Source organism: Mustela lutreola, chromosome 9, assembly GCF_030435805.1.
Source record: "Mustela lutreola isolate mMusLut2 chromosome 9, mMusLut2.pri, whole genome shotgun sequence".
Classification (NCBI taxonomy): domain Eukaryota; kingdom Metazoa; phylum Chordata; class Mammalia; order Carnivora; family Mustelidae; genus Mustela; species Mustela lutreola.
In genome coordinates this window covers 56,343,015-56,367,716 of record NC_081298.1, presented here as the reverse complement: position 1 = coordinate 56,367,716, position 24,702 = coordinate 56,343,015, and the positions used below count along the sequence as shown (strand labels likewise).

At 51.8% G+C, this 24,702-nt stretch overlaps 1 protein-coding gene across 2 annotated transcripts in view; it reads left to right on the top strand.

Annotated features, from left to right (window-relative positions):
* SH3RF3 (SH3 domain containing ring finger 3) overlaps positions 1-24,702 on the top strand; it is a 361,494-nt gene that overhangs the window by 247,430 nt on the left and 89,362 nt on the right. For both annotated transcript variants that reach the window (XM_059134271.1, XM_059134270.1), the window contains exon 4: positions 12,245-12,598. In XM_059134271.1, coding sequence (XP_058990254.1) covers positions 12,245-12,598 — 354 coding nt within the window. The remainder of the gene's footprint in view (positions 1-12,244; positions 12,599-24,702) is intronic.

The window sequence follows — 24,702 nt, the reverse complement described above, 5'->3', positions numbered from 1 at the left end:
TTCCTTCTGTTGCAAGCAGAGACAAAGACTCAGTTTGTCAACCACACTTTTCCAGATGTCTCTGTTTTCAGTGACTTTCTTGCCTACCGCTCTGCCCAGAGACCCTCAGTGTACTGCAGGGCTATGTGAGCCTCCCTGGGAAATCTCATGTTAATGAGATCCTAGAAGCTTCCAAGTCACCACAATACTTACTCTCGGAGCTGGCCCCTCATAGGTGAAGACAGCCTATCCTCTACACCACATCCCTGCCTGGAGGAGTACGCTGGCCGGTGTCTCCAACAAGAGCAAGGGCAGCCACATTCTGTCTTGCCGACTTCAACTGTAAAATAGAACTACATCTGCCCATGCCAGGGTCGTTGTCAAGTGTTTCCACTACCACGGCGCTCCACAGCCTCTACCTTTCAGACCACCGTTCATTTCTTCATTCACACCCATCCCTTCTGTGCATTCATTCACTGAGCACCTGCTATGTGCCAGGCCCTAGGGATACTGTTGCCTACCAAACAGAAGAGAAATGTTTTGAAACCCACACTCTAGTGGGAGGAAACCAACAATAGCAGAAAAAAGCAAATTCTAGAAGGTAGTATGTTCTCTGTGGAGGAAAATAAAGCTGGCAAAGGAGGAGAGCGAAGCTGAGGTGGAGAGGACCAATTTTAAGTAGCATGCTTGGAAGGCCTCACGGGGGACACAACCTATGGGTGAGTGCTGCAGGTTCCAGGTGGTGGCCTGAACTGGCTCGTGGCTGAGGGACAGTGATGGCCAGGGTGACAGAGCAGGCTGAATACAGTGAGCTCAGGGAGCAGTGGGAAGCAGGCCTCTCTGAAGATGTCAGTGTTTGCTCCGAGTGGTTGGGTCTGGGTTGGGGTCCATCTCTCTTCGAGACCCACTCCCCATTCAGTACACACAGCCTTTGTCACTGGGTCCACTGACTCTCCCTAACCATGTCCTTTTCATTCATGCCCACTCCTGCCTCAGCCTAGGGGGCTTTGCTAGTGTAACATGAATGTAGAAAGAACCTTCTGGACTCGAAGTTTTCAAGTTGCGGTGGTCAGAAACCCATAGGTTCTTGGGCATCACCTCTCCCAGCCCCGCTGTGCTGCATGTTATCTCTAAGATCCATCTCACACAGTGACCAGAAAAAGGTAACTTTAGTGGCCTCACTCCTGCTAAGCCTCCTCTGGGGCCCGTGTCTCTTAGAATCAATACAGACTCCTCACTGCACCCAGCAGACCCATGGAACCTTCCTGGCCTCTGCCCAGGCCTGCTCACTGCCTCCATAGTGCTGGCCTCTACCTGCCTGATAGAGAGCAGGGGCTCAATCACAGCACCAAGCCAATGGGCTCAGCCCCTATCTGCTGCTCACCAGAATTTCCCCTCCCTGTGCCTCAGTTTCCGCATCTGTAACCTGGGCATAATATACCCTACTGTGCTCAAGTGTGGATTAAATCAGGAATGTAAGTGAAGTACGTAGAACACAGGCTAGCTCAGGTTGCAAATTGGGTGTTAAAAATGGCATTGCCTCTCACCTTATCATCAGACCCTTGTGTAGAGAGCAGGGAGAGGAAGCACACAGGTCTTCCTGCAAAACTGTGTTTTACTGCTTAAGTGTTGAGGCCTATCATATGAGGAAAAAATAACTTCAACACTTTGAAAAATGTATCTGGAGTAGGCTTCTGTTTCATTCAGAGTGAAGGAAAACAGTCGTTTGGAGAATGGGTGTCCATGCACTGGGTAGGGCAAGGGAGCCTGGTCTGGAATAATCAAGCTTTTAGAAATGGGGCAACGGAGTCTCAGGTGGGTGCTTCAGTGCAGGGCTGCACCAGTCATGCACCAGTCACCTGCAGCGGAAGGCCGCTTGCTTTCCCAGCCAGCTACCCAGGCCAGAGGCCTATGCCGGCCAACCACGGAAGAGGAAGCGAGGGCCAGACCAGGTACAGAAAAACACTCCCAGGGGGCCCATTTACGCTTCTGTAAACCTTTTTATGTTTGGAAGGGGATGAAGGTGTAGTTGAAACTCTGCTCTTATTTGTGTTTCTCTTGCTAAATTGACAACCCAGTTCATATGTTAACATGTTCTTAAATATATAAATTTGGGAGAGAATTGGTTGGGTTATCCTTGGGGTTTTTTTGGTCATAAGAAGTGTTCATACCCTGTTCTTGGATGCAGCTGAGGAAAAAATGAATGTCTGAGAGATGGAAACTCAAAGGTTAACTTTATTATAGATAAATCTTAGTAGGAGAACATCGATCAGCTCTGGAAGCAGGGGAACTTGCCGGTTCCTCAACCCCCTCCAACCCCGGCACTGAGGATGGACCTTGGGACTGCCACACCCACCAGAGTAGAGACTGATAAACCAACCTCCCCCCCGGAATTGCTGCCCCCTCCAGGGCCTACAGCTTTGGAATGGAGCACCACCACCCAGTCCCTGGAGATGAACCAGGGACAGGGGACATCTCTGTCCACTGGAGATACACACTGAGCAGTCACAGATGAAACTATGTGGTTTCTGTGCTTTGTTTTAACATACTCCAGAAAATCGGGGCCCCTGGGTGGCTCAGTCATTAAGCGTCTGCTTTTGGCTCAGTTCATGATCCCAGGATCCTGGGGTCGAGCCCTGCATTGGGCTCCCTGCTCAATGGCAAGCCTGCTTTTCCCTCTTCCACTCCCCCTGCTTGTGTTCCCTCTCTTTCTATGTTTCTCTCTGTCAAGTAAATAAATAAAATCTTTTAAAAATAATAATAAAATAAAATACTTCAGAAAAATCAGTGGAGGGGGGCATACAGCTCATAGAACAAGAACAGCAGAATAGTGTGTTTGCTGAAGCTGGATGACGGAGGAGCATCCTTCTACTTCTGTGTCTGGCATAAAAAGTGAACAAATGCCACACCTTTCCACCCAGCAGTCAGATGGGGAGGTGACGGGAGCAGAGGTCAAGCAGAGCACTGTTCCAGCACAGGCCTGGCATATTTGTTTGTTTGTTTGTTTTTTTCCTCCAACTCTAATTTGTAAGGTAGAAGTGGTCAGAAAGGACAGGTAAGCCACAAGGCACACAGTGATAAGCACCAGGGGGGCTTGGCCCGTGGGCCTCGTTTGCGGGCCCCTGCTCCGTCCTCTGCTTAACCTCTCTCGGCTTCCATTTTTCTCCCATTTGGGCCCAGATTTCTTTCCCCCTTCTGAGCTCTCCAAGCCCCTATGGGAGCACAGTGCCAGGAGAAGCTTCCTGAGGCTTTGGTGACAGCCAGGTCTGTGCTGTCATCAAGACACCACCACTCAGCCCGGGCCAGAAACTAAGCTATTGGGGGGAGGGAGAGCTTTGATAGACCTCTCCTGAAACGTCATACTCCAGAAAAATACTGCATCTCACTAGACTAAAAAACACCAAAGCTTTATGGCACTTTGCACATTTTTTACAAAACGGGAAAAAAAAGTATGTCAGTGCCACAACTCAGGAAGTATCACTGTAGGTCAGTCAATATCCCAACCTAATCCGCTGTTTTGTTTTGTTTTTAATAACTTTGTGATTGTAAAAATAACACCAGGCTATTGTTCAAAACAGGAAAATTCAGAAAAACACAAAGAAATTAAAATCACCTATAATCCTACCAGTAAATATAAATATGTGTGTAGGAAAAAAATGAAATGAAATGTTGTTAGCATATTGTTTTATTTCCTTTATTCTTTTCTATGTATAAATTTGCATATATTGTGAATGTATTTAGGATTGTGCTGCATCAGTATTTCCACCTCGCTTTTTTTCACTGATTTGTGCGGCTTCTCCAGTGACATTGTTGCAATAGCTTCAAAGCCTTTGGGCCCTATAGTCTGCTGTCAGCACAGTAGTCAGGGGATCCTGCTGCGTACATATCAGATGTCCCTCCACTGTGGGTGGTGGGTGTATGCAAAGCCGGGTGTGAGTTTCAGCTCCCAGAGGGTTGAATGGGCACCCAGGTGACAGCATGGGACCAGCTATTGAGATCATACTCAGTGAGTAGCTGTTATGACATACACATGCACGTGTTAGTTGCATCTGTCCATTGACTAGGTGTTTGTTGAGCATCTACTGCCATGCCCAGCACGAAGCTCATTAACCATCTGCGATGTGAAATGATTATTTACAAGTGGAAGATGTAGGCTCCAAATTTCAAAACTCTATCAGCTCTGAGATCTTTTTTTTTTTTTTAAAGATTTTATTTATTTATTTATTTGGCAGACAGAGATCACAAGTAGGTGGAGAGGCAGGCAGAGACAGAGGAGGAAGCAGGCTCCCTGCTGAGCAGAGAGCCTGATGCGGGGCTTGATCCCAGGACCCTGGGATCATGACCTGAGTCAAAGTTAGGTGCTTAACTTACTGAGCCATCCAGGTCCCCCACCCCCTCCACACACATTTAACCCATGCAGATGGGGGAAAGCAGACTTTTATTTCTCAACAGGGAAATGTCTCTCTTTTCCTCTTGATGCCAATGGCTTTCAGCCTTTTTAGATTACAACTCAGGATGAGAAATGCATGGTACATCCCGACCAGGATGCACACCATTGTGTATGTGAAACTAAAGCAACATCTCCTGGAACTACTTTTACCCTTAGTGCATGTGATGCACTCTGTATTTTCTCTTTCTTTTTTTTTTTTTTTTTTTTAATTTTTTATGTATTTTCTCTTTTAATCTGGTTCATTTAAAAAAAAAATACTGACCAGGCCCCATTAAAATTGACAGTTTGAAAATGACTGCTCTTAGCTAGAGATCTTCAAAGTAGGGTGCACGATGGGGCACCTTGGTGGCTCAGTCCGTTAAGCATCTGCCTTCAGCTCAGGTCACGATCCTGAGGTCCTGTCGAGTCCCGCATCAGGCTCTGTGCTTGGCAGGGAGTCTGTTTCTCCCCTCTCTCTGTTCCTCCCCACTCCATTTGTGTTCTCTCTCTCTTAAATAAATAAATAGAATCTTAAAAAAAATAAAAATAAAAAAATAAAAAAACCGCACACCAAAAAGGAGTACATGAAGCTCTGTGAGCAAAGAAAGGAAATATTAGTACTTTCTTCAAATTTATTATATTTTTGACTTTTAAATTTCAGTTTCTCTTATGTGCGTGTTTTCTAATGTATGTAATATAGTGGTACGCTAGAAAATATATGTAATTTACTGGATCTGCATGCCCCAAAGTACTTTACTGCTGGGGGTAAATGTTACAGGGCCAGGGAATGGGCCACCTCACTGGCCTGGCCCTGGGACCCAGCAGTGAAGCTGCCACCTGCCTTCCAAATTCTGAATTCTGTACCAGCCTCATCTCTTTGTTTCCCTCCTCCTCCTTTCTCAGTTGCCTGAGATCTGTGACTTCCTCTGGTGCTGATCTGAGGTGGTCAGAAATGCTTTTGCAAGCCCAGCACAGACAGGGCACTCTCTGGGGATGGGGGCACCTCTGCGGGAGACCATACGCCCCCCTGCAGGGACAGACTGACCTCCTGCCACCTTCTAAGCAGAGATGTCCCCTCTGGGGTTCTTACAGAAAATGGAGAATAAATGGTGCCTTTGTGTTCCTCTCCTTGGTGGAAAAACAACCATTTTTTTTTTCCTTCTGAGTTTTATCTTCAGGCAAAATTATGACAGGGTCTTTACACTCATCTCCAACTTTCAGTTAGTGGTCCCTTTGCTTACAGGACACACCCTGATAAGGTGCTAATCATAACTCTTTGCTGCTTATGAGCCTTTTGCTGAGTTTCACACATTTTTAGAAATGAATGAAGTTTTGTTTGCTTATATTAATTTGTATCAGACTCTTTGGAATCTTCCTTTTTGTGGAATTTGATACTGAACCAAGAGTTTGATGGCTGGCACAGGCAGGGATCATAACCCATGATTAAGAGGTTGATTAGAGAAGGGGTAGCCTCATTCCTCATGGTAATTGGGGTGAGTGCCCAAGAAGAAACGTGTGACAACTTCGAGCAGAGGCTGAGGGACAAGAAGGAGTGCGTGTGTAGCTCTGATCTTGGTGGAGGGACCAACTCCCCAAGGAGGGGCACACTGCCTTTCTAACTCAGGACCGCTTGGGAGCCCACATGGCGGCGGTGGTGGTGGTTAGGTCATTGCTGGGCTCACTACCACATCACTGGTGTCCGTAGAGAACCACGGTTCCCCCAGACTCTCAGGAAGGTGCTGTCGGGGCAACTCAGAGGCCACAGAGGGTTACATCGTAATGTCACTCTGGTCTGCAAGAGGGCAAGGGGCGGGGCAGTTTGCCCAAGTGGCCCCTAGCTACGCCTGCTGCCCCCTGCTGGGAGCAGCCAGGGCCTGAAGGTGTTGGGGAAACAGCCCCGCTCTAGAGGCTTGTCCAGGGACCCGGGCAGTGGTGCCACCTACCCAGGGGAAGTAGCCCAGCCTCTGACAGAGTTGGAGCTCTGTCCAGCCTGTGACAATGGGATGTTGAAATGAGTACCATTCCCCACCCTGTGCGTTAATTCTTAGGATTATCTCATCCAAAATCCTCTCCTGCACTTAGTCTTTGTGAGTAAGGTCAGGCAGTTCTCTGTGAATTTCAGGTCCACACCTTTGTCTTAACTGCTGGATATTTCTTGTTTTAAACCTCAGTTATCTGAATAATTTCTTCAGTTCACCAGCCCACTTTGGCCAATACAGGCTCACCTGTCCAATCTGTTGCCTTGAGAAGGGAACACGGCGAGAACAGAATGGGAGGCAAGCAGTGGCCCTGTGCTGGGTGGGATGCACGCAGGGCATGCCAGCACCCAGGGATGAGCGCTGCCGTTACGCCATTACAGCACCCAACACGTCATAAAATGTTTAGTTCTGATATGGAGACCCCTTCAGAGGTTAATTAAAAAAAAAAAAAGCATCTCCCATAGCAGATGCACAGCAAGTATGTATTCCGTGCATGGGAGAATGTCAGTGTAGAGGGTTAGCACATGACATTACAAATGTCTAGAGTTCAACATTCCAGTAAATAAAAAATAATAAAAAAAAAAAAAGTTTGGCATTGTTAACAGGCCTGTGAGGTCACCACCCATTTAAAATAAAAAGGGAAGAAACAGAAATAGCCTCCCACCCTTGGTAACTGCAGCCAGGGTCCGCCCAGGGTGAGCATTTGCCTGACCTAATGTTCATGCTCCCAAAAAAGGTCTGGTTTTTAAAGGCCCATGTTTGAATCTCTAAACGGAACCCAACCCCCTCTAATTGCCAAAGGCATAGATATACCTCAATGACTATAATAATTTTTTAACCCAATGATATAGCAAGATCAGAAAAGCATCTCCGCACTCTGCAGTAAAAAGTGAATGATGGTAGAGCCAGTGAGATGTAGTAGAAAGGGTGTGAGCCACTTGTTAACTGTGTGATGTGGAACAAGACACTTACACTTTTCCTCTGAGTCTCAGTTTTCTTCTCTGTAAAATGGCCGTATTGACCTTGGACGGTCAATACAAAGGTCAGATGAGCCTGGTGGTGATGAAGGTGGGTCTCTCTTGTGTTTGGCTGGTGATGTCACCAGGCCACTTGTCTTGACTTGCTCAGTCAGTGGTCGAGAGCTCTCCTTCTGGCAGCCTTTCTCATCAGTGGCCCGAGGTGTATTCCAGATAGAGCCTTCAAGGAGGAGGGTGAGGGGTGCCAGAGCTGAAAGCAAACCATGCTCTTCTCACTCACCCCTGCTGTTGATCTAGTCTCGTAAAGAAGGGAGTATTTTATAAATAAGCTCAGATCAGAATGCAGTCAGCCTTCTGTGCCTGCTGCCCTCAGTTAAGTGGGAGGCTCCTGAGATTTTTTTCTGACAAAAGCTGAAGGCAAGTAAAGGCCACTCTCCCTCCATTCCTGAATTTATGAAGCTCTCTGGAATAATAGGCCAGCTGTAAGGCATGGTGACCTGTGCTCTGCTGAGCCCACAGGGGTGGGAGCCATGCTTTAAAGGCAGACACCAAGCAAAAGCTGCTGTCTCTGGTAATGTGGCTCTGTTGTGGAGAGAGTGTTTCCTTGCGAAGCCAAGGTTGCAAAGCTGTCCATGTTCTAGTCAAAGAGGGTCTGGCTTGAGCAGCAGTGGTGTCTCCTGGGAGTTTGTAGACAGTCAGAAACATGGGTGCCATCCCAGACCTATTGAGCCAAAATCTGCATATTTACAAGTCTCCCTAAATAATTCACCCCTCAGAGCAGTATAAGCTTTACTAGACCAGCCTCTGTCGCTCACCAAGTATCGCCAGGACCTAGAGCAGAGCCCGGGACACGACAGGTGCTTAGAAAGTGTTTGTTGTACGCATGCAGCCACTGGTTGCCTTCATTTTAAATTGTGACCCCTGCCTTCCAGCACAGTCACCTCTTTGGCTTCCTGGATTTCCGAGAAAGGGAAGACATACTTCCTTCTCTCTGATCTCAGCCCCCAGCCCATGGCTCTGGGGTATGGATGTGTCACGGCTGTACTTCCGAAGTCTAGGTTAGGATGGAAGGGCTTTCCTGTTACTTTGCTCGAGAACCACAGGGCACGCCTCACCCCATTGTCCTTTCTTGCATGTTATATCTGATATCAGCCTGTATGCCTGGTTTTCCAATCTTATTCTTTCTTTAAAAATCCCCTCCCCCATTACCTTCAGTTTAAAGTTCTCTTGACCAGAGCCTGGGATTTCTGGGTAATCGTGTTCTGCCTAGGCCCCCAGCTCTGGCACATTCCTGGGCCAAGTGCCTCAGGCTCACCGAAGGGGCCTCAGGGCTCATATGAGCCTATGGGTAAAGTCTTCTTTATTTAACCTGGTCCCAAAATTCACATGCAGCTAGGATTCCATCAGTAACTTATTTAAGAGGACTTCGTATGGAACAGTTTTAACAGTGGAAAGAAGAAACTCGTCAGTTGTTCCATTTCCAAATGTTTCTGTGGCTGGAGGGAAGAGTGGTGTGGAGGAAGATCACATCTGAGCTGAAGAAGATGGTGAGGCAGAGTCCTGGGAAGAGGGTCTTAAGCCAGAGACAGACATCCCTGATGAGGGTGCAGCCGTGACTGGCCGGTACTGTCCCACCAGCAAGACCGGACCGAGGAGAAGGAAGTGTGTGTGGCCGTTGAGTGTTTGGACTTGGGGCTTGCTAGGGCAGAGGGCCTCCTGCACAGTGGAAGGGAGAAGGCCAGTGACCATCCATCCTCACGATCCACGTACAAACCCAGCAAGACTTTCGCGTGCTGGTGCCACTACTTTGTTTTCATTTTGTATGGAAGTCGGAAATGTCTTCTATTCCTGCCCAAAAACAGTCAAAATGGGGGTTATTAGGTGCATTCATTAACCATCAGTTGTGTGTTTGTGTGTGTGTGTGTGTGTGCCCCGTCTATACCTAGATGTTCTGTCTCTGTGGGGGTGGAGAAACAGATTAGGGGACCAGCCACATTCAGAAGGAGAAGCAGAGCTCTTTCATTGCCAGACAAGTATCTCAGTGGGGAGCAGGGAGCATCCTGAGGCAGAATAACAGGAAACACTCATTCTCCCCACCACATACCACCCTTCGCAGTTGGCAGTCAGCAGCCACTCACAGAATGTTCTAGAATTCTGCTTGTAGGGGGATGAAAGGGGCTGATTTCAATGTTCACTGCCTCCTCGGCCCCCCAGGACCCCCAGGCTAACTGGCCGGGGTCCCCCAGGCCAACGAGGTGGGGCTGCAGCCTATGCAGAGGAGAGCAGAACCCTGTGATTTCCTGTAGTGTGGACGACTGTGAGCAGGCAAGCAGACACTGCCCCCACTTGGTGTATGAGGAAATGGGAAACCAAGGCTGCAGCCAAGGGGTGCAAAGCAGGAGCTGCTGTCCAGGGGAGATGCTACTAGATGGGGGTGTCCGCAGTCACGGGCCCTGTGGACTGGGTTAGCCTTGGTGATGCCAGCTGCCAGACCCAGCCCTGAGGATCATTCAGCGTGGCTAATCAGAGCTTGTTAATGGCAGCTCCCCCCAACTATGAGTGTCACCTCAAGTCTCAGGCACAGACTTGAAAAGCAAAGACTCAGTCAAGAAGATAAAACTGAACTGTCTTTCTTCATTGGGAGGGTCTTACGTTGGTATGTCCCTTGCCTCCTGCTGAGATGTCTGGGACCCTAAGGCCACTGATGATGTGTGGAGAGTCACCACTAGGAAGCCGCCCTCCTGACTCCCTCAGCTGGCTGAGAACACCTATCTTCCATGGACGTTCATTAGCCTTCCCTCTTGGTGCCCACTGTGGGCATGGGTGAGAAAGGCACGCTGCTCCCCACCCCAGTATCCATCAGAGAGGAAGAAGCATGCTTGGCTGTAAGCAGCCCGCTAGGGTCATGTCTGGAGGACTGACCAGGGTGGCATTGGCTCAGGTCATGGCTCCATGTTGTCTGGTCATGTGTATACCCCTGCACTGTCACTGCTTCATATGCAGCTAAACCACAGGGCATCTGATACAGTCCCGCTCGGCTGCTCTGGGGAAGAGCTGAGTTATTTTTGCCGAGCCTTGGCCATTATTGGTGCCATCATGTCGATGTAATAATGTCTCACATGGAGAGACAGGGCAGAAAGCGTGGAGTCTCTGCTCCAAATCTGTGCCCATAAAGGAAAGGTGCTGTCCCTATCGCCTCCTGTTTCTCTGTGGCCCTCTTGGCTCCGTAGCATGGGTGCACAGCACTGGGCTCCAGGAGGCCAGCCCTGCGGTGTTCATTCGGAGCAGCCCACAGAGGGGCATGGGAGGCACCGGCCACTGGCCTGTTCTGGGGGCAAGCACTGTGGAGGAAGCAAATGAATAAAGTCATAAAATAGAGCAAAACAGCTGAGCCTGCTGGTTGGAAGGTTGGAAGAAACGTTTCAAAGGAAACAATCCTGGATTTAGATCACACATTTTGGGGCCTACAGTGAGTTTTTCAGAACCTCCCTCGGAAAGGCAGGTATTTGTAATGGAAATGCTGACAGCTCTGCAGCCTTGCCTGGGCTGTCTGTGGGCGGCTGGACGGCCAGCTGCTGCGTGTGTGATCTGCTGGCATTATGGAGATGAAGCCTCCTGGGCTCTCACTGCTCCAATGCAGAGGGACCTTTTACTAATATTATTATTAACTCATCAAGATGCTACCAGCGGCAAATGCTAGTCATGAACCGTGCATGAGGACCTGGTGTTTCTCCTCTGCCATCCCAGGACTGAGGAATATCCCTAATCCATATGCCCCTGCAGGTGGGGACGTGGCCCTTCCTGGCGTGGCCCCCCAACCCAACTCCAGGCCCTGTTCTCGGCTCAGTTGAGGGCATGGGTGTGGCTCCTGCACCATGTGACCTGTAGATCCGCAGCTGGTTCCCGTTCTTCTCTACCTGCCTGTAGGGACCTCTCAGCTTTGTGGAGTCCCCTGAACCCCTCCCTGTGCCTACCCGCCTCCACTCCTGTCTGAGCCTACAGCAGCCTAGCCTCGTGAAGCCTGCCCAGTCCCATTCCTCCGTGAGGCTTCAGATCACCCACAGTGGTCTCTGCGGACTCACGCCTTCCCTAAACTGGTGCCTCAGACAGGGCGTCACCCAGAGAGCTGACCCCAGTTACCACAGGCTGCTCACAGACTCGAGCCCATCACACCTTTCCTGACAAACACCACCTAGGATGAAACTTCTGTCAAAGACAAACTTTTTCCTGTAAAGGCATCTGCTTTTCTATGGAAGAGGTGCAGAGACAGGGAAGGAGCTGTGCCTTGAGTCCTTGCAGAATCACTGGAAACAGTGCAGTCTTGCCTCCTCACAGCGTGGGGGTGCAGGTCAGCTCTGGGTCTTAACAGACTGAGTGGAGCCTAGTCCTGCCCAGAGCATCTGTGCTTCCTGCTCAGCAGGTTGGATGCTCCCCACCACCTGCAGTCCTCAGGGGACAAAAAGTGCATTCTGGTCATGTGCCTTGTCTTTTTCTGCCAGCGTGGCCAGAACTGTCCCAGGCAGGCCAGAACCTGTCACCGTGGCGAGTGTGGGGCCCACAGGTGGGCATTCCTTCCTCCTCTTCCTCTGTCCCATGCCCTCTGCAGGTCTGTACCTCACACCCCAGAAACGGACACCCCAGGAAAGGATCAGGGCTACCCCGGGGCAGACAAAAGAGCTGCTCAGTAAAATCTACAGATGTCACCACAGCCTGTGCTGTGTCTGTGCCTGGCACCATTTACAGGGAGGCCCCTTGGCAAGATCTGGGGGACTGTGAGCACATGGTTGGGTTTAATAGGAGACACGAGCTGTCAGCATGGAGAGCACGCTGGACCATGTGACTTCTACTTAACAAAGCCTTCCTCTCCCTTTCTCACCTAGCTCAATGACTCCGCCAAGCAGCTCATTGAGATGGACAAGCCATGCCCAGGTGCTGCATCGGGCTGCCACGCCTCCTTGCCCTCTGACTCTGGCGCGGCAGCCAGTGCGGCCCCAGGACCAGCATTAAGCAGCACGGGGGCGGTCAGTGCCTTTCAGCGGCGTGTGGACAGCAAGAAGAATGCCAAGAAGCGCCACTCCTTCACCGCACTCAGTGTGACACACAAGTCCTCCCAAGCCACAAGCCACAGGCACTCCATGGAAATTAGCGCTCCGGTCTTGATCAGCTCCAGCGATCCCCGGGCTGCGGCCAGAATCGGAGACCTGGCTCATCTGTCCTGCAGTGCTCCCGCCCAGGTAAGGTCCTTAGGGTGCGGGCAGGGAGATGTCTGAGAGTCCCATCCCCAGCTGTGTGCTCAGCATCCTGTCTCTGAACTTGCATGGGGAAGCCTGTGGCAGCAGTGCCCTTTGGGGCTACCGTGACTGCCTTCTCCTGCCTGCCCTCAAGGACCCCATGATCCTTGGTTTTGTCATTACCAGAGTAAACATGTGAGTGGTACTCAGTGTTCAGAGGTGTCTAGGTGGTAATGTGATGTGCTTCTCCTTGGCCCATGACACGGCCCTTGAATAACATCGGCTCGTTACTCCAGACAGTCCTCCTTTCTCAGTGTGCATTCAGCGCATCTGATCGTGTCTTGCAGAAAGTCTGGGTTTAGTTTGTTTTTAGCACTAGTACATTTTTAGCATCTCTGTGACACGTGTTTCCTTTTAGCAGAGCTCAGAACCAGAATGAACTGCATTGTTTGGTACTTTATTATTTTTACAGATACCTTCTATTTCTAGACATGGCACTGGTTCCATTCCACTAGGAAGATGAAGGAAATGGGAGGGACTTCATTTTCAATCCAGCAGTCAAAGGTGGCCCCAGGGCCACCAGGCCAGGGTGTACCCAACGGCCCACATTACTAGTCTCAACACCCTGAAGGTCGCTATGTCCTGTCATCATGGGTACTAAGCCTAAGGTTCAGGCCTCCCCAGTGTTCGCTGGACCTGAGCAGAGCTCTCTGGCCCTTTCCTCCTGCCCTACAATGTGGGCTTCACGCACGCATGAAGAGGATCTCATGTTCATTCTGTGTCTCCCTTGTCCTCACGTGCTCTCAGCCCTCCTGTCCACAGCTCCTAAGTTGATGGAACAGAGGTAAAGTAACCAGGTTCTGCAGTCTGGGTCAACTGTAGACAGGCCCTAGCATAGGAAGGAACAGATTTTTTTTTTTTTTAAATTTGTGTCCACCTTTGTTCCACAAGGCCTTAACTGCTGAGTTAGTTTATTGCTATAGAGGACTGGGACCTGGGTCTCATTTTCCAGCAATTACACTTGAAGTGAAAGTCGTGGCTGGGCTTTAGACTTTGGTGAGGGCCATTGAAAAAGGTGAGAGGTCAAGCAAAGCAGTTTCCATCTATCTCCCATCCCAAATGAACTTTTTATTGGGACACATATGAGGTGCCACAAGGGCGAGCTGCCACATGCACCGACCTGCAGGGACCAGCATGCTGTCTGTGGCCAGATGCACCCAGAGACCAACTCTCAGCTCTGCCAGCCACCAGCCACCTTCCCAGGTTGGCGGGTTTTATTGGCCTTGCATGTCACACTGAGATGCCCATCCCTGGCCCACCTGAGGACCACCCAGGGCAGCTGCAGGTCCTGGAGCTGGCCACAGTGCCATGTGGCTCCTCCTCCCTGCCATGCCAGGCACGCTGGGAGGGGGACCCAGTCCCAGGGTTCTTGCTTGGGAGGGCAGGCTTGGGCTTTGTCAACATGAACCTGGACAAATCCAACATCACTGCTGCCATGCCTCTGTCCACAAACAGAGGCCCCCGCTGACATCAAGGGATAGGCTCAGGCCAGCAAAGCAGGAGTGCCTGGGCTCTTGTTACCTGGGCATGCGTGGAGTAATACTGGCCCCAGCAAATGTCCTGCCAGCCCCCTACCCACCCCCTGGACTGCTCTAGACTCAATATGTGCACCCAGGCTGTGGCACTGACTGTTTTCACTGACAGGGTGGACTCTTAGCCCCCGTGAGATGGACAGAGCCACTCATCGTGAGCGCAGGCCAGTTCTGCCCCTGTGGATGCAGCCCTCACCTGCATACCCAGGGCTTCCGATCCACAGGAGCAGAGGTGTCAGCACTTTAGGTCATGGATCCCAGAGCATTTTCTTTCAGAGAACAAGGGCAGCTGTTGTCACTGGCAGTTACCTAGACCTGGTTGAACATTGCACGGTGTTGTATAGAAAGTTCGTATCAACAGGCCTGTGTGCTCTGGAGCCTCAGTGGACAGAGACGAGGTGTTTGGGTCCGTGTCCTGCTCGCAGCCAGGCTGGTGTACATGGCCTTGGGTGAGCAGCTTCAGCTCTGTCCGTCTGAAAGATAGGCTCTGATGGTGACAGATACCTTATGTGGATGAGATCGGATCTGAAAGGGCCCCCCAGTGTGAGATGATTGTGCTGCTCTTTGTTTAATTGACTGGATTCTAAAGCCCTATGGAGCAAGATGAACCAAGAGCAAACAGGACATGCACATGCACACACATACACACACACACGCACACACACACACGCGCACATACACACACGCACACACACCAGTGTGGCTGATGTGCTCTGGATGGGTGAGATGCGTGGACAAGGGAGCCCCGCATAGCTGGTTAGAGCTCATCACTCTCACAGACCCTTCTCGCTCTCCTTTGTGTTGCTTTTTAAAGTGAAAAGGAAGTGTGGGAGCTGTGGTTTCTATAGAAATGGCTCCACAACCCAGGAGCTGTTTTTCTCCTCTGAGCCCGAATGCAGTGAGCACCAGTAAGCCTGAGATAGCAGGGTCCCCACAGAGCGCAGTGAGGGGTGCACGCTATCCTTGGAGCGGCCTCCGGGATGTGTGCGGTCTGCGGCTCGCTCTCACAGCCCCTGGGAGAGCAGCTCCATCCTCATCTCCTTCCCTCTCTTGACCTCACTCCCTCATCTGGGCTTCTTGGCGCATCTCACTGGCAGCAGAGCCAGTGAGCCAGTAGCTTGAATTATCTTCATTCGCACATGAGGAAACTGAGGCCCAGAGGGTGTAAGTAAGGTCTCAGTGTTGTGCGCATCTGACAGTTCCCCCTGCAGCCATCAAGACTAGCATGGACATGAGTCCAGGATACGGACGTCATTTAACCCCTCAGCTTCCTCTTGTGTAAACATACAGGACTGATGGCAAGCCCAGAGAGGTGAAGAAGGAACATGGCCGCCAGGCCCTGCAGCGAGTGACTCTGTAAAGGTCCCCCTCTCTCCTTCCCATTCCCAGAGTGACTCTGTAAAGGTCCCTCTCTCTCCTTCCCGTTCTCTCTTAGTCTGGGATCTGGCATTGTGCAGGCTTGGGCAGTGTCTTGGGTGGAGGCCTGGGCTCTTCCACTCACTAGCTGTGCACCTTGGGTGAGTGAACCTACAGAGCTGCCACTGAGTGCCAGGTTCAACACTATCCTGTTATGTCTTGACCCTGGAAAAGCTGTCCCGTCCCTTCTCCCAGAGCCTCGGTTTTCTCATCTGTTAAACGATGGAGCAACTATGCAGTGAAATGAGAGTACGAGCTGTCCTCTTCTCCGTGGCTGTGTTGTTGGCTATGTTGGTTGTCTCTGCTGCCCAGAGAACCAGGGAAGGAATCACCAGCCCCAGAGTGCTAGATTGGACACTGGCGCCCAGACCTCATGAATTCTGGTCACTGCTCTGTTCCAAAATTCCCCCTATGCCGTGCACTGCACTGGCCCCTGGCAGCGGTAGAAGGCCACAGGTGGATCAAGGGGTGGGTGGCAACCATGCTGCCCACAGCCACACTTCCTGTGAAGGAAGCCGGCTCAGTGAGCATCCCCACAAGCCTGTGACTGCTCCTAACTCTCAGCCAGTGGGTACTGGTCTGTTCCCAGCGACATCCAGGCCAGGCTGTGTGTGCTCCCCAGCCTCATGCACGCACCAGGGAAATCCAGGGACCCTGCCCAGAATCCAGGGTGGTAAGGTCCAGCCTTGGCAGCATGTCACTGTCACCTGGAGGCCTGGAGGTTGGAACATCCCCTCAGCACAGCTCCAGCCCCACAGTGCCAAGGTGGCTGCCCTGGGGCACGGCCTGGGTCTGGGGTTGAGAACCTCCTGGCTTGTTGTGTCGAACGAGAAGCACCAGTACCTCAGACCCCAGCCACCGCCCTTCCCCCACATGGTGGGCTGTACCACTGGCCAGGCCTAGACCTGGGCTCTGAGTCCTCAGAGGGTGACCAGCATCCCGTCATACCTGGCCCTGAGGAAGTCCTGGGGCACAGGGACTTAAGTGCTAAAAATGGGACAATCAGGCACAACAGGTCATCCCAGAGCATTTCTGTTCCCTTCGCTGGGCTCCAGAGGGTGGTGTGTGGAGGCTTTGTACAGAAACGTAATGTGGTCCTCTCTGTGCAGAGCCTGTGCCAGAGGCCTGGAAGCAGGGTAGGGCAACAGTGAGGAGATGCGAAGTAGGCTAGGATCCTGGCCGCCTGGTTCCTATTTGGTGTGTCATGCCACCAGGGGATGCTTTTAATTTTCTGGCCCCAGGGCCCGCCCTATCAGCGAAACCCAAGTCAGAAAGGGAAGGTGGTTGCGCTGTGTTAGCCAGGCCCATGTGCAGGGATGCTGGAAGCCACACTGGGCTCCGGGTCCAGTCTGCTCCGGGCTCCAGTCTTCTCCCAGGCCTCATTCTTATGCCCTTGCCAGAGAGACCATGGCTCCCTGAGGCTTGAGGTACTTGCCTCCCCCATCAAAGCCGAGGCATGGGCCCAGCATCAGGCAGGGGGTGCGTCCACCTGTGCGGGGGGAGAGAGGGCCAAAAAAAGGGGTCTTATTATCAGTGGAGCTCTTTGAAGCTCTCCGGGGTGTCAGCTGTGCAGCCAGACGCCATGCTGGGCCCAAGGCTGGCCAGTGACACTCACAGGGGCTGTTTCTCTAGGGCTTTGGCACTGAGAACAATCTGCATGTTTTTAAGGGTTGTTTTCAAAAAGGAGAAAAAGAAACAACACAGAGCTGAAGTACGCACTCTCTGGCCCTTTACAAAAAGAAGCTTGCGGCTGAGGCCCCTTGCTGCTGGCCCTGAGAGGCAGAAGAGGCCATGAGGAAGAGAAGAGGAGAAACCTGCAGTCATATAGGGTTGGCCCAGGTCTGGAGCAGGATGTCCTCAAACAGAACAGGAAGAAGGCTTTGACCTTGGCCCGAAGTTCGAAGGCACCAACTCCATGTCCTGCCCTGGTCAGGAGCTTAGCAGGAGGGTGGGGAACCTGGGAGGTTCTGGAATCCTTGGACCTTTCTTACCATGGAGTGTGCTCTCGGACACAACCTTCTCATGAGGTTTCACCATGTGGGAACCCAAAGGCTCTAGAGTTGACCCCAGGGATGAATTCTAGAGAACCAGAGGCACAGGCACGAGGCAGAGCAAGCAGGAACTGGAGGGAAGGTGGCCGCGTGGCTGCTTCTTCCCGGCCCTGCTGTCCCTCCTGGAGGTGCAGAGCAGGTGCAAGGGAGTCAGCCCTTCTCCCTCCTGCTTGTCTTCTCTCATACTGCCCATGGAGGCCTTTCTTACTCTTATTTTTTGTCCTTATTACTACCAGTAGTCCATTTATTTCTTCCTGCCTTCAATCACCCAAGACCACTGTGGTTAATTCCTATATGGGAAACGTGGGTCCCTTAGGTCCCACAAAACTCATCATGGGACCTTGCATAGGATGGATGGCCACCTCACAGAAATGCTTCCTCTGGACCTCAAAAAGAGAATGACCTAAATAACAAGCCCATAGGCCTCAGATTCCCAGACTGACCTGTGGAAGACATATTACGAGACTGTCCAGGGAAGGAACATGGCTGTTTCATCCAAATTCCACTCATTCTTCCCTCTTCCAGCTTCTCCCTTCTCATAGTGGACATGCCCAGCTCTGCAGTCCCAACCACTGCCTCCTCTCTGGCTGCCCACACCCAGCCAGCTAGGACCTGTGTCCCCACTCTGTGTCCTCCTTCTTGACATCCAGCAGCTTTGGATGCTGTGGGCAAGCCTCCCCTCCCAAGCCTCTCCTCCCTGTGCTTCTGGGACCCTTCTCCAAGTTGTGAGCAGTTCCCTTGCCCCTGCACTGGACTCTCTTCCCCCAGCTCCCACATGAACATTAGCGTTCCCCTGGGCTTTTCTTTCTGTCCTATGCCTGCCCCCGGCTGTTCTCCTCTAACCAACAACTAAACACCAAACTGTCTAAACTCTGCCTTCCTACACTTTACTCAACTATCAATTCGTTCCTCTTGCTGCCTGATGGCTTCCCCTGGAGAGGTACCTCATTCCAATCCATGTCAGAAGAGGACAGCCATTCTCTCTGTCCTCAAACCTCCTTCCTCTTCATTCCATCTGATCCGAACTCCCAAAGCTAAGACCCTATATCCTCCCTAGTCTGCTCTCCCTGTCACCTCAGCCTCCATCCTGGTGTCAGCTCTAGTTCCCAAGCATTTCTCCCATGGCATTAGTCACAAACAACTCCTGACACCGTATGGTTGAACACAGGGAGCGTTCATCAGGGGCCGGTGCTGTGGGTCAGGCCACCCTCCTGAATGGTGTGCTCATGGCGTCCCGCCTCCTTCCTCTTATAGCTCTGCCACTTACGGCACATGGCCTCCAGCAGGAAGAGAGGCACAGGTCATTTGCTAGCACCGGTCACTCAACCCCAGCTTTCCTGCAAGGGGCTGGGCACATGGTGAAGCACTTCGATATCAGCCACGTCCATGGAGTCCCTCTCTCCATGGCACCCACTCTGCCTTGCTTTAGGCTTCTCTGCACCCTCAGCAACATGGCATTGACTGATTCCTAGCTCCCTGCTTCTGGGGTTTCCTCTGGAATCCATCTGTATTAAGGCTGATCTTTCCACAAATGCTTCTGGAGACTTTGCATTGCCTTAGGATAAAGTCCAAGCTCCTTAATTTGGCCTGCAGAGCCCTTCAGACTTAGCCCCAGGTTGGCTTTCCAGCCTCCCTCTCCCAGGCTCCATCCACTCCTGCACTGGCTGCCCTGACCTGTCCCTGTGTGCCTCACACCAGCACAGCTTGGCGCCCCCCTCACCGAGAAGGCTGCCTGTGCCCAGCCTGACTGTGTTTCTTGCTCACCTTCTTCCCCCTTACATCCTAACCCCCCACATGACACACAGACACTGCAGTGTGTAGTAAATTCCTGCTCACCCTTTAAAGCACCATCTGAAGTGGTCTCTTCCCCTCTGGAGGTTTCCATGGCTCCAGGACACCCTTCCACCAACCAAATTCATTCCCTTGTTTCTTCTGTGCCTGCGGGACTTTTTCCATACTTTTATCATGGAAGGTGTGGCCTTTGTCATTTGTGTATCTGGCCACTTCCCTGACCCTCACATCTTTCAGGGTGGGAACGGGTGTCAGTCACTCCTGTATCCTGGCACCTGACCTGTGGCAGAGCTCATGCCCGTTCGATTTCTTCTAGGGTGGGCATGAGGTATATGTCCTCTGCACTGTGGACTGAATGGCCTTGCACACTTAACAATGTGATGCCTGAAATGCCACAGGGCCTCCCCTCTGTTAGCAGTTCCCTGAGGGCTGTAGAGAGGGGACAGCTGCAAGGTGACCAGCGGAGGGGCTCCCGGGGGTGCATGGTCGGCTGAGCCTCAGATGGCCTGCCCTGCTTGCATTTGCACCCTTATGAATTATTTCTCCCTGCCATTTGGAGAGGTCAGAGGTCAGCTCAGCTCCTCATGAATAATGAAGCAGCACTCAACGTGTCTCCTTTCTGCTGGGGGAGGGAGAGTTACCATAGGAGAGGATGGAGACCAGGCTATGCAGGTTGACTCCCATTTTTTTAACCCAGTTATTTGCTTAGAGAGATCATTGGATCCAACTAAGAGACGATTGCTTGCATTTTAGAACCATTCCCTCATAGACCAAACAGAAAACCAAGAGAATGGCTCAGGTCACCCCCAGAGTGCCTGAGGAAACTCCATGGCTTCCTCTAGGTCTGGGGTGCCCCAGACTGGTCCTTGTGAGGCAGATTATGCTACGGTAACAAGCAGCCCCGCACTCTCAGAGGTTTCCTTCTCGGCCACTCTGCATGTCTATCTCAGGCAGCGCAGGGCTCTGGCCCATGGCACCCTCTGCCCGGGCACCAACAGACACCTTTGGGCAAAGTCTGGTCCTCTACCTGTTTTGTTACAGTTTTGTGGAACTCAGCCACCCCTGCTCATTTATTCCCCATCTTTAAGTGTTTTCAGGCCATACTGAGGAGCTATGACAGAGATCACATGGCTCACAGCACCTAAGATACTCCTCTTCTGTAGGGAAAACTCTTGGGGCCCTCTGGCCTGGACTGTCTTGTCGCTATGGCAGGGGTAGGAAGTGTGGTGACCAGAGCAGAGGTCCCCCTGTCCTTGCAGAGGGTGGGGAGACAGAGTCTGCTCATAAGAAGGAGTGGAGACCAGCCCCCATAACCCCACAGCCCCAGAACCCCCACATCTGTTGGCAAATGTTTACACGGAGGCTGGGAAGCTTGAGAGGCAGAACTCTGCAGATAGTGACAATGGGAAAGGCCGACCCTTTGAAGTCCTGAAGCCAGCATTCTGGTACTCGTGGCTGTGGGGCTGCCTGTGGGTGCACACATGGCCTAGCACCCCATGTCTGGGGAGGGCTCCCCAGCGGGTTCTGTCTGTCCATGCAGGGCCAGGACCCCATGCAGGCTTACCCCGTCCAGCCAGGAACAGGTGCCTTCCCCAGACCCCGAGTGTTTCTCAGCGTCGGAGCTGGATGGCTTACAAATCAACTTCTCTTAAGCAAACAGAAACCCCAGAGATTCGGAAAAGGCCCTTTGAAATCCATGGACGGGGAAGTGTTTGAAATTGAGCAGGAAAAACATCAAAAGGGAACACCCCTCAAGTGCCTTCCTGCATCTGAGAAGTAATTAGGAGAACTCTACTTGGAAGCTTCCAGGGCATCTTTAAGATGCCCCTGTCACCCCACCTGCCATCAGAGAGGCAGGCGAGAGACACTCTGCCAGCTGCTCTTGCTGGCTGGCTCTCATCTCTGTCCCAAGGCAGCGCTGGGGGCAGCCTGGAGGAAGTGATGGTATTTGCTTTCCTGATCAGCCTGGAGGCCCCCACCCCCACCCCTATCTCCAGCTCCAGCTCCGGCACACCCCCTCCCACAGGTCAGAGAACTGATGCTTATTGTTAACATTTTCAGAAAGTTACACATTGAACTCCATGCCTTTCGAAGGATCAAAAAAAACAGTAACAAGGGAACATGGGATGAATTAAAAAATCCCATCCTTGAGGACCTTGTGTGAGGAGAGCTTTCTTTTGCAAATCTGAAAATTGCTGTGTCCATGACATACAGCTGTGCCTTCAAGGTGGGGACAGAGAACCGTGGCCTGGCTGTTCTCGTCAGCTGCCAGATTTTTCATCTGTGGTCTCAGGTGCCAACCAGGCTTCTCTTGCTGCTCTGACAAGACAGGAATTGAAGCCACAGTTTCTGTCTGTGCCTCAGGCCATCTGTTGTTGGGTGAGGGAAGGACAGAGAAGGGAAGGTCCCTGCTGAGTGCCCATGAGCTTTGGGTAGGCACGTGCTGGTCCAGGAATACAGGTGAGCTGCTGGTTCCCTCAGTCTATCCTGTCAAGTTTGGTGAACTTTTGTTACAGCAGCAGCCCATGCCAGGTTCCAAGAGAGATTCGTCATGGACCCCAGCCTCTAGGACCCACCCAGCCCACGAGGAGACCAGAACATAGATCCATGCCATGGAGGCTAGAAAGTAGGAAGCATGACAGATGAGCCCAAGGGAAGGGCATGGAAGGTCGAGGAGGAAGGGTGACATTGCTTCTAGAAGGGAACAAGATGAAAGGAGGAAAGAACAGGCACCAAGGCTCACTGAGGTCAACTTCCTCCAGGGTCTTCCATGTCCCCTCAAGGCTCTGATACAAAGGCACATGGTTTCTTAGCAGGAGGGTCATGGTCAGAACCTTCCCACCTCCTCCCTGATCTCCTAGCTGTTTCACCCACCGCCCCATCCAGCCCCAGACACTTCCCAGAGTACACCTCACCCCAGGCATCGTCTAGACCCAGTGAGGGGCAGGAGACTCCTGTGGTCTCCCCTGACCAGCCTTCCTCCTGTACCCTGAGCTTGCAAAGCCAGGCTGGGATAGCCACCAGCTCTTAATGGCACCACAGCCTGTGAGCTTCACTAACACAGGTCTGTTTGTCCCTTTTGCACCCTTGGTGCCTGGCACAGAGCCTCTATGCAGGGGCTCGCAGAGGCATGGATGGATGGATAGACACACTGAATTAGAGTTGAACAGAAGAGTTTCTCAAAGCCTGTCCCTCTTGTAGCTTCTCCCTATATAGGAGGCACCTTCTGTTTGAAGGCAGAACAGATAGGTCATTAGGATATGACTAATGTTCACTTTGTGCAAAGCCAGATAAAGATGTCTTGGGTCTTAAAGACACACAGAGAAAGGAGCTATGTCTACAGGAGCTTTAGCACCTTCCTAGCTCAAGACCATCAAGCAAGCTGATTTTCATTTGCTAAACTGGAGCCATGTTGTGGATACTATTCTCCCATATCCTGCCCACCTTTTTTTTTTTTTTTTTTTTTTTTTTTTTGGTCTTTTCCCTTAAGAAGGTTCTGGGATGCCTTATGAATATTTTGGCACAGCTGTGGCTTTTTGATCCCTAATATTGGCCCAGTAAGATGAAGGCAGAAGCTGGAATTTCCTCCTACCCCACCTAGAGCAGGGGTTGGCAAACTCTTTTCCAGGAAAGGGCCAGATAATAAGTATTTGGACTTGTGGGCAATATGGTCTCTGCCACAGCTACTTCTGTCCTTGGGAGCAAGCAGCAAATGGATGAGTATAGTTGGGTGCCATTAAACCTTCATTCACAAAAGCAGGGGGTAGCCGTATTGGAGCTGCAGGTGAGTCCATTGACCCCTGAACAGATCATGGAGACGAAGTGAGGGGCCTGAACCCCAGGCCTGGAGTCAGCAGCTTGGATGCTAGAGGCAGATGCTGGTGAGTGAATCAGAGCTCCTGCAGAGAGAACAATAGGGGGCTGCATTTGAGGTGAAGGGAGGCCTCCTGGAGGCCTCCATCCTGGGCAGCCAGACACCTTTCCCGAGTGCCTGCAAGAGAGCATTAGAGGTTATGTGTGTACAAAGCATGTCCTGCTCTCTCTCCTGGGACCAACCATCTTGTTCAGGCTCCTTAGCCTCTGACCCCAAGCTGCCAGCGTGAGCTCATCCAGCCCAGCCACAGCTCCCCCTACCCCCGCCGCCTGGCCCTGCTGGGTCTCCCCAGCCCGAGTCCCCTGGGCCAGAGCTGGGGAGGCACCCCAGGCCCTCTGGCCCTGCAAGCTGTTTGCAGCTCTTTTTGGAGCCAAGCAGGAGAAGCAGGCCATAAATGTTTCATTCTAAAGTTTTCTTTAGGAAGCACATTCCTAAGAGTCTGATTTACACTCCATGTTCCCGAGTGGTAACGTGTGATGAATAAAACATGCTTATTTCATGGCTCCTTGGGGTGATGACAGTGTTTTCTGGACTCATATTAAAAATTAAAACGTGGAGATGTTTTTCTCAGGGTCTTATTCTGTGCCAGTGTGGCCAGGAAAGCGACGTGGAGCCCCCATATGGCCTGCCAACTGCAGACCCCCCTTTCCCCTCTTCTTCGTCCCGACAGGAAAATAAAGTGGCCCGCTTTCCAGTACGGCTCAGGGGCCCCATTAAAATGCAGCTCTGGGCCTCGAGTGTCTGGTAACAACCTGACAATTTAGAATCAGGGATCCACAGCCACAGCACAGCAGCCAGAACCTGACACTGGGCTTCCAAGTGGCAGAGGCCAGAAACCACAGGAAGCTGTGCGGGGCACAGGGCACCATGAGAAGCAACAGTCCAGGTTTTACTGACTCTCTGCTGCAGGGGTGTGTGAGCTCCTCACCCGTGCAGTCCCGGTGGGTCTGTCTTTTATCAGCTGCAAAAGGAGTCCGGGAAGGGGGGAAGTGCACTTTGTTTATGGGATTACATATTCTGCCTGGCCCCGGCCTCCCAACAGGTATGTGTCCTCGGGGGCCACTGGGTGTGTGTGGCTCCAGGGAACAACAGCACTGGGCCCCTTGGCATGCTGTCCTGCTCTTTGCTCACACCGTGGTCAGTTCCATCTGATGGGGCATCATGTCTGACCTGTGCCCCAGCCGGCTGACCCTATATACACGGGGCTCCTGTCCAAAGGTCATGGATTATGGTTTTTTAACATTAGGCCCAAAGGGCTTGCTGGACTACCAGGTCCCTGGTGGTGTTGGCTGGCATCCCCAGACTGGGGTGCACTCACCTGCTTGGGCTGAACACCAGCTCATGTCCCTTCTAGAGTCACCCAAGAAGAATATGACGTGAACT